The 10,005-nt window shown below is 43.5% G+C and overlaps 1 protein-coding gene across 1 annotated transcript; it reads right to left on the bottom strand.

The window, feature by feature from the left end:
• Window positions 1–792: 792 nt before the first annotated feature.
• Window positions 793–9,871, bottom strand: trmt1l (tRNA methyltransferase 1-like). The gene is made up of 16 exons (XM_084548146.1): window positions 9,682–9,871; window positions 8,498–8,605; window positions 8,340–8,402; window positions 7,685–7,798; window positions 7,317–7,381; window positions 6,365–6,521; window positions 6,047–6,167; window positions 5,887–5,966; window positions 5,004–5,256; window positions 4,484–4,696; window positions 3,933–4,123; window positions 3,536–3,602; window positions 2,816–2,979; window positions 2,675–2,740; window positions 1,507–1,633; window positions 793–1,400 (listed from the first exon to the last, which is right to left on the bottom strand). The coding sequence occupies exons 1-16, from the start codon at window positions 9,725–9,727 to the stop codon at window positions 1,211–1,213; spliced, it is 2,025 nt and encodes a 674-aa protein (XP_084404272.1). The 5' UTR covers window positions 9,728–9,871; the 3' UTR covers window positions 793–1,210.
• Window positions 9,872–10,005: the final 134 nt, after the last annotated feature.

Raw genomic sequence — 10,005 nt, 5'->3', positions numbered from 1 at the left:
TTTTCCTATCTTTCTTCTTCTTCTCATTTTATTATTCTTTTCCTGTTTCTCTTTCTTTTCTTCAACATCTTTCTTCTTCTCTCATTTCTTCTTGTCCTCCTTTCTCTTCTTCATTCTTTTCTCTTCTCCTATTTCTTCTTCTCTTTATTCTCTTTCCTATCTTTCTTCTTCTTCAGCTCTTTTTGTTTTTCTCCCCTTTGTTCTTTCTTCTTCCTTTCTTCTCGGTATAGTTGTTCTTTTCCTGTTAAGCTGTTCTTGTCGTTTTGATTCTTCCTCTCTCTTCTTCTTCTTCTGAACCGTTCACTCTATTACTGTTTGACAGATTTGCATTATGGGAAATGTAGTCTCCTCTGGCCTAACACTTGAACTTGTTGTCCTCTTCTTCCTCTGCATCTCTTTTCCTCTTTCTCCTTCCCGTTTCTCCTACGTCTCCTTTCTTCTTCTCCTCCTATTTCTTCTTCTTTGATCTACTTCTACATCTTCTCATCCCATTTCTTGGTGTCCTATTCTTCTTCCACGTCTATTTTCTTGTCTTTATTCTATCTTCCTTCTTCTTCTCATTTTGTTATTCTTTTTCTGTTTCTTTCTTTTCTTCGACATTTTCTTTCTTCTTCTCTCGTTTCTTCTTGTCCTTCTTCTTTCTTCTTCATTCTTTTCTACTTCTTCTCTTTATTCTTTCCTATCTTTCTTCAACTCTTTTAGTTTTTCTCCCCTTTGTTCTCTTTATTCTTCTCATTTTATTATTCTTTGTTTTTCTTTTCTTCTTGTCCTCCTTTCTTCTTCATTCTTTTCTCCTGTTCTGCTCTTTATTCTCTTTCCTGTCTTTCTTCTTCTTCAACTCTTTGTTTTTCTCCCCTTTGTTCTTTCTTCTTCTTTCTTTCTTCTCTGTATCGTTGTTCTTTTCCTGTTAAGCTGTTCTTGTTGTTTTTATTTGTTCCTCTGGTTGTCTCTGTCTCTATTTGAGTCGACTGTTCACTCACATTCCTTCCTGTTTTTATTTCTAACAGTAAAAAACTAAAACGACTCAACTCAAACTAAAGATAAATCAGTAAATAAAAAGAAACTCAGGAATCAGGTTAAGCAGAAAAACTTTATTATCATAAGACAAGAAAAAAAAAAACCAGGACAAAGTAATAAAGAGAGAGAGCAGATGTAGACGATGGAGGAATAAATAAAGTGGGCTCGTGGCTGAGTTTGATTAAAGCTAATCTCACTGCGTTTTGCTGACGCTCGTCTGCGTGGACGTGGCCGTGGCCGTGGTGTACGTGGGGACGCTGTACTTGGTCAGGACCGATTTGAACTGCACCAGCGTGGCGTCGGTTCGAACCCCCGTCGGGTCGAAGTGAGTCCGACTCACCCTGAAACCGTCCTCGGTCAAATACTGGAGGAACTTGTTCAGCCTGAAACACACGGATGATTAAAGCGTTAAAAATGAAAGAGGAGAAGAAGAAGAACAGAGGTGTGGCTGTAATGTGGCTGCTTCATAAAAGGTCAGAGGTCACTCACTTGGGCATGTTCATGCCTCGGATGCTGTGGCGGTGGATGCTGTAGTAGAAAGGCGGGTGTTCCAGCGACGCGTCAGACTTCAGCTTCTTCACCACGCTAGCAGACTCCTCGCCGCTCTTCCTCTTCCCTGCAGAAAACAACCACAGATTAGATCAGCAGAAGGTCCTGACCTCTGACCTCTGACCTGCAGCGTCAGACATTAAGAAATGATCCTGACTGCTGAGTCTCTGGGAGCAGACGTGGTCTACGCTGCCCTCTAGAGGACACATCCCTCCAGGTCTGCAGGTTTTATTCACACTAGTTTTATCTGATGATGTGTAATAATGTCAGAGGTCGTCTGTGATAAAACTAACATGTTCCAAATCTTTTGTTTTCTGCCTCTTGTCACTTAAAGCATTATTCACCCTGGATAAGTTTTACCTGGGGACGTCCAGTGATTCAGAAATGCCCCCCCCCCCCGACACACACACACACACACACACACACACACACACACATCTGTGTCATGTGATGCATTCACACAGGATAAATAAACTCTGTGTTTTACTCTAATCTACTATCTGTACTTATGTCTCTGCTGAATGTCAGAGGACGTTTTACACTTTTTAACAGCTTTAGTTTCTCTGCAGATTGTAATGGATAATAAAAAATCTATTTTTGATATTATTGATCCTGGGGAAGAAATTATGAACGACCTGTCAGAATTTAAATCAGCTCCACCTTTACAGATGAACACATTAATGCTTGATTTAATGATTGCATCCGTCTGAACGGGTGAATGTCCTCTTTGCTCCCTAACATCTGGCCAGACTTTAATTTACAGGACATCCTTCATGATTCTTAAGAGACAAGAGGCAGAAAAAAGTTCAAAGTCTTGAAAAGGTAAAATCACAGAGATGCTGATTCACACTGGATTAGATTTATCTCAGGACCTCTGTGTTAGGAGAAACAGAGGAGGTCATTTTTACTTTTACAAATTACAGACATGGCTGATAAACACGGGATTAAGATCAGACGACCTCTGAAAATATTACCAGGTCCCAGATAAAACTAGTTTCTGAATCAATCTCAGGTGAAGCTAATCCCGTGTGAATGAGGCTACAGAGGACACAGATGTTTTATGAGACTGATGTGACGTCCTGTAGAGAAGAGAAGCAGATGTTCGTACCAGACTGATCGGCCGGTCCCGACTCCTCTCCGCTCTGCAGCGTCTTGATGACGACTCCACACTCCACTGCAAACAGACGACACGGTTCATACCACAAACATCAGACTGCTGTCGGTCGCAGGTGAGAGGCGGCGAGCTTACCCTGGTTGGTGAGAGCCGACGGCCCGTGGACCAGAGACTTGAGGGTGGTGCACTCGGACTCGCAGATCAGAGTCTTGACGAGCGGCTGGATGTCGTCCATGCTGTGCTTCACCGCCGCAGACAACATCCTCCTCAGGAAGCCGGTGTTGAACAGAGCGCCGGACCTGGAAACACCAACGCCTCAGAACTGATTCAGAGATCTGATTCTACAGCTGTTCATGGTTCTGATCCAACAGGAGCTAGATCCATTAGAGACACAAGATGTACAATACTCTTCCATCCTTCTTTCCTTTCCTCTTCCTTCCCTAATTTTTTGTTCCTTCCTTCTTTGGCTCTTTTGTTCTTTTCTTACTTCCCTTCCTCTTTCCCTCCTTGTTTCATTCCTTCCTTCCTTCTTTTCCTCTTTTGTTCTTTCTTTCCTACAAATCATTCTTTCCTCCCTCCCTTCATTCTTTCCATCTTCCCTTCGTTCATTCTTCCTTCTCTCATCTTTCCTTCCTTCCGTCTTTCTGTCCTTCATTCTTTCCATCTTTTGTGCTTTTCTTCCTTCCATCCTTCATTCGATCCCTCTTTCCTTCCTTCCTTACCCCATCCTTCCCTCTTTCCTTACTTTAATCACTCTTTCCTTCCTTCCTTCCACTGACAGGAGCTGTGAGAACCAGATCACCAGTGTCAGTGGTCATAATGTTATGGCCTACAGTTCCCACAGACTCTTTTTACCAGAGAGGTCCCAGCTGAACCGCCGTCTTTCCAGGAAGACTTCCGTGACAGTTACAGGGCAGCGTGTCTGGAAGAAAAACACAACCAGACAACGTTTTAATCTCCACGGTAACCGTCGGCTTCTAATGACTTCCTGCGGCTCTTTCACAATAAAAGCACATCGGACTTTCTGCTATAAAATCTGGTTTTGTCCAAACCTCCAAAATCTGACGCCTTCATGGGAGGAAATATTTTCTGTGTGAGTCATGACCTGGAGACTCTGATCTGATTTATTTTAGAGACTCAGATTAGACCTGAACCCTGGAAGCTTTCATCCTCAGAGGAACCAGGTCTCTGCTGAGCTGTTCCTGTTTTTTTCTTGGTCTAACAGTGAGTTTAATAATAAATACCCGCTCACCGTCCACCATGTTCCCCAGTTTGAGGAAGACCCTCTCCTCACACCACTGACAGTGCACCAGTTTCCGTAGCTTCTTGGTCGACTCGTCGGCTTGCGTCGGACCCCTGAGGACTCTCACCACCACCAGCACGAAATGCTCCAGCGCCACCGCCAGCAGGACCTCGATGCCTTTGTTGCAGCGCACCGCCGCTCTGCAACGAACACTCAGGATTAAAACCTCACATCTGGACTTTAAAACCAGAGCTGATGTTGAAAACCAGACGAAAAGCCTTTTTACTCTCAGTCACATTTAGATTTTTTGTCAACTTTTAATTAATACATTTAGTTAAACTGCAACTAGCAACATTGCTAAATGCTAAATGCTAATCCACTCTACTGTCCACTGTTTGAATACGTGTCAGTAAAAGGTCAGAGGTCAATAACTTCATGTAACTAGTAAAGTTCTTAGATGAGACTTCTTTAACTTCATAGTTATCTTAGTGACCGTGACGGAGGCTGATTAATGTCACAGACACATAAAGTGGTCGTTATTAAGATGAACCCTGGCGTACCTGGCCACCGTGGCCACCACCATGCGGGCGGCCAGCTCCTTGTAGTACTCAGTGCGTACAATGTGGCAGCCGTAGTGACGCAGGGTGACGTTGGGCGACTTGGAATAAAGCGAGCTCGTGTCCGTGGACGTCACCGAGATGATGCCCAGATTGCGGACGTTCCTGAAGGCAGCGTCCAGGTAGTTGACGGCCGTACCGAACGGATCCAGGTGACTGAAACGTTCGAGGGATTAATTAGTTAGTTTTATGTCGTAGGGATTAAAACGTGGAGCTGAACATCTGTTACAGCTGAGAGACAGTCAGGACCTGCAGGATTAAAAATTAATCAAATTTAAACACTCTTTGTGGTGATTCTCTCATTCTCTGATTAGAGAGTCACCACAAGGGAGACCTACACAATATTAGGAAGGTGGTCATAATGTTATGCCTGATCGGTGTATATGTGCATGTCTGGTTGTTTCCATTCATAATGTCCTCGTCTCTTAATGACCCTGCTTGCTGCTGTAAGTCATCCACTTACATGTAGTCAAAAGGTCGCAGGTGCATGATGACGTTGGCGTCCATCTTGGCGACCTCCACCGTGGCGATGGGCGTTCCGTCGGCCTCCCCCGCGCCGTCGTTGGGCCCCCGGGGGCCTCGCGGGCCTCCGTCCACCCGGATGTGGTTGAGCTCACAGTTCTCCTTGATCATTTTGACGCAGGTGTCGCTGATGTCCGTTATGGTGACTCTGACGGCGTGGCGCAGGTGCTTCGCCCACTGGAGGCCCATGATGCCTGAGAGACGGCGAGGCGGACGTTTAGAAGGACTCACTTTACATTAAACTACTCTGGAGGCTCTTATTGGACCGTCATCCAGCTATGGAAGGTAAGATTATTTTGGGCAGACGATATGTAGGAAAGAGATTTAATCCCAGCAGACATGTTCTACACACAAACCTCCTGAATAACAGTGTCTTTAATCTGCTGCTATTTTTATTCATCTGTTATTTTGCAGCTCAAGAAAACTCCTGCAAAGTAATAAAAGGTCCTCATCAATTTAACAACTCCTGCAAATACAGCAAGGAGCTGCAAGAAGGACACCAACGGAAACGTCTCTTCTTCTTGTTCTTCCAGGTTTCATGACTTGTTGACGCGTCCTACTCGTCTGCGTTTTCTTGAGCTGCAGTGCGTTCAGCTCTCGGGGTAGAATATTCTTAATATTCTCCTTACATAATCTCATCTTCTGTCAAATCTAAAGATATTAACTTTCATTGCAAAATAAATATTTCCGTCGAGGTGACTCAAATCTGATCTGAGTCAGCTGCTTCAGTAGCTCTGATTCACCACTTCACAGTAACCACAACCACAGATCAGAGCTGTGGTTTTAAACTTCTCTGCTTTTTGTTGTCGTGGTTCGTTTCTCACCTGTGGCTCCGAAAGCGTCCAGACACTCGACGGGGTTCCTCTCCTCGGCCAGAACGGCCAGCGAGCAAAACACCAGCTGCCTGAAAAACACATGAAGACTGTTATAAATTCGGCCCGAGGGGATTCTTCGTGGTCACGTCTCCGTTCTGCTCGTCTCCACCTGTTGGTCTTCATCTTGCGGTTGAAGTAGGTGTCGCTCTTCTGCGGCGTGGTGTGGTTCGGGAGGAGCTGCACGTTCGTTCCCAGTTCTTTCATGATTTCAAAGGCCTGACCCGACGGAGCTGCAGAGACACAAACCAAAAGACGTCCTGTGAAGCTGCTTCTTGGTGTATTTGTGCAGAAAAGACAGAATTTTACAGAAAAGCTGAAACAAGACGGAAAGAAGTTCACAGATCTGCACAGACCACATCGTTCACTTATTCAGCTGCGTCTAAACTTGAGCATCTCTTAACACCAGAACGACTCCAGTGTTTCTTACTCGGCTCTTCGAACGGTACGTCTGAGCTCCCGGAGTAGCTGGCCTCAGTCTCTCCTTTGTTGACGTGGCGTTTCAGGTGGCTGATCATGTCGGTCTTTCGTGCGATGGTGACTGAACAAACCACACAGTGGTAGTGAGCCACGTGTCTCCCCGACGCCTGGAAGGAGGTTAAAAAACAGAACAGATCAAACTTAACTTCTTAAACCCTGACCCTGGTCTCTATGGACCCTGGTCTCTATGGTCCCTGGTCTCTATGGACCCTGGTCTCTATGGACCCTGGTCTCTATGGACCCTGGTCTATATGGACCCTGGTCTCTATGGATCCTGGTCTCTAATCTATATGGTCCCTGGTCTCTATGGACCCTGGTCTCTATGGACCCTGGTCTCTATGGACCTTGGTCTCTATGGACCTTGGTCTCTAATCTCTATGACCCTGGTCTCTAATCTATATGGTCCCTGGTCTCTATGGACCTTGGTCTCTATGACCCTGGTCTCTAATCTCTATAACCCTGGTCTCTATGGTCCCTGGTCTCTAGGACCCTGGTCTCTAGGACCCTGGTCTCTAATCTCTATGGTCCCGGGTCTCTAGGACCCTGGTCTCTCGGACCCTGGTCCCTAATCTCTAGGACCCTGGTCTCTAATCTCTATGGTCCCTGGTCTCTATGGTCTCTAGTCTCTATGGACCCTGGTCTCTATTTACTTGTGATCTGTAGTACCACCATTAGCCCACTAGGGGGAGACAAAGGAACATGTATGATATTTAGGAAGAGGGCTCAGATTCTATCAGTCCAGTCACCATGTGGTTCATAGCTGATGTAGAATCATGTGGATAGACTCTAAAGGACAGAAGATAATAAAACTAATAAAAACTATATCGTTGGAATTTTATGTCAGTTGTTGTTGAATTTGATGAAATATTGAAAACAGATTCAAAGTGTGTTAAACATCTCACCTGATCTCCACTGAGGCTGGGCTTCAGGTTTCTGCAGGGCAGGTGGCAGATGCACATCCTCTGGCCTGTCAAAAGTCAGCTTCATCGTCATCATCATCATCATCATCATCATCATACAATTAGAAGTTGCTGATCAGAGTCAGTTACACTTCACCTCAATGAGCTTGTGAACTTTCTATATCAGTTGAAGTTGAGTCTAGAGTTTCTATCTATCCTACATTTTTAATGCAGAGACGGTGCACTGTGTATCTTCCTCGTCTCATGAAGGGAAAGCTAAATGCTTAACACTTCTTTCCTGTTCAGCTCCACAAACTGTGGAAACTGTCTAAATGTGAGGATGCCTCGCTCCAGAGCGTCCACCTTCCTACCTTCAAACTCCACGTAGACTTTCCAGTGCAGGTTCTGCAGGTGTCGGCGGAGTTTGTGGCTGTAACAGGCTTTAAACTTCTCCTCGGGACACAAGGGACACGACTTCCTGCCGGCTGGTGAACAAATAAACACAACATCACTTTTTACTTTCTGGATGAATCCACCTGTTGTCTGGTGTGGGGAATGTCAAAATACACGAAGAAAGAGTACAATAAAAATACCAGAAAGGACCATAAAGTCTCCATTTAGGTATTTAGAGGTGCACATACATCACATAGTAAAATAGGCCATAAACTACAAGATGCACGATGGAGACTGGTCCTAACAGCTGTGAATTCTCTGTAAACTTAAAAATGGACCTGATCTTGTTAAGATATAGAATGTATTTTTATTTTTATTACCTTTATGTGTGCATCTCTGGTTTATATTTTTAATTATGTTCCCACATTGTAAGATTAACCTGCTATGAACGGGTTCGTAGCAGTAAAAAATAGTTTCTACCTCAAAGCACTAACATCTCTTAACGCTAAGTCTGTTTCTTGTTCAGGAATTGTGCATTAATGTCTTTTCTACATTAAAATGTGCATTAAATAAAAAAAAAACAAAAAAAACAAGACAAATATAAAAAGAATGTCAAAGATTTGCTGAACTCACCCCCGTTGAGGTCGACCAGCGTCTCGAGGCCTTCCAGTTTCGTCTGGATGGAGACGTGTCTCTCTGTTTTGGAGACAAGGACATTTCTTCTTATCTTATCTGCATTCTCTGAGTGAGTATCACATGAAAACAGATGTAAACAGCTTCTAGTAAATCACCAGTGGTCGTGGTCGAGGGTTTGGTGTCGCTGTCTGCAGCGGCTTCATTCTTCTCCACCTGCTCTGGAGCTTCACCCGCAGACGAAGGTGCATCTCCACCTCCTCCACCTTCAGAGAGCGACAGGAAAAAAAAGATCTTTATCTTATTTTAAACAAGTTCACTCGCAGCGACATTAGATTAAGGAGCTTTGCAAAACGAAAAAGTTTAATAGCTACACACTCTGCCCTCTGCAAATTAAACTCTAAATCTTGAAACTTTCCCATATATTACATTTATATTTCCCACATATATATTACACATTTGATTATCATTAATCAATTATTTTATTTTATTAATATTAAATATTATTATTTATAATATGAACACTAGTAGCCTACAACTAATATACAATAATAACAACAAAAATTTGAATTTAAATGATATTAATTGCATTATTGTTTGTGTGTTAATGCTACAACGACTAATAAACAATAATAAATTATATTATTTCTTATTGCATATATAATATTAATATATAATAATAATAAGAATAATATATTATTATTTAAATTCATTCAGTTCTTTTAACTTCATCGCTTTTTTTAGTTTCAGGTGAAAACGTCTCGTGTGAAGGTGGATTCGAACCCGTGACCTCAGTATTTCTAAGACCAAAAAAGGAAACATCACCGTTTCATGTCTCATTTTAAACATCCGGTCCATCTTCGGGTGTTTAGCCAACACTGTCACATTCTTTATTTCTGATTGTAAAACAACAACACATTTTATTTTCGGTATTTTTCGGTCTAACGTTCAAACCGCCGCTAACGGACACTTTGAAGCGTCCAAACTGAGCGGCTCTGCGGTGCAGCTCCGCGATGAGACCGTGTCAACTGAGACCGCAGCACAAAGCACAAGGAAGAGTCCGATGAAACCTCCACGAAGAGAACCACGCTAACGAGCCTAGCTGCTAGCTAGGCTAACGGTAGCTAATTGTAGCTCGATCCCTTTTGTCGCTATTGTTGTTGACTATTTAGGTCCCATGGCGGAGCTCCGTGGTGAGGCCCTCGTTCAGTTCCGCAGTTTCAAACTCAAGATCTCCGTGGATTCACTGCGCAGCGCTCATAAATACCGGAAGTGTAATTTATGTCGCACTTTTTGGTGTTAAAAGTAGCGACCAAACGCAAAACGGCTGCGGTGTACTTACGTTTGATATCGACGTCCTCCTGGTGTAGCTGAGCAGCGTCCGCCATTACGAACCTACGTACGCAGGAAACGCTTCGGCGTACGTCCTTTACGTAAAGTGCGCAGTTTTTAGACGTAATTTTACGGAAGTGGAAAAGTAATGGGACAGCTTCTTCAGAACTTCCCCGAGAATTACCCGAGTTTTAAGGGTTCTTTAATATTAAAGTCACTTACTGGTAGTTGTGAGCACAACAAACTGGTATAAAGCAAAAACAAACACTTTATAAACAATTCGGGGAAGTTTATTTTACCAAATATTAACAAATATACTAATTACAAGATCTGT

This window comes from Chelon labrosus, assembly GCF_963514085.1.
Source record: "Chelon labrosus genome assembly, chromosome: 7".
Taxonomy (NCBI): domain Eukaryota; kingdom Metazoa; phylum Chordata; class Actinopteri; order Mugiliformes; family Mugilidae; genus Chelon; species Chelon labrosus.
The sequence above is the reverse complement of the archived record's forward strand: the minus strand, read 5'-3'. Positions and strand labels throughout refer to the sequence as shown.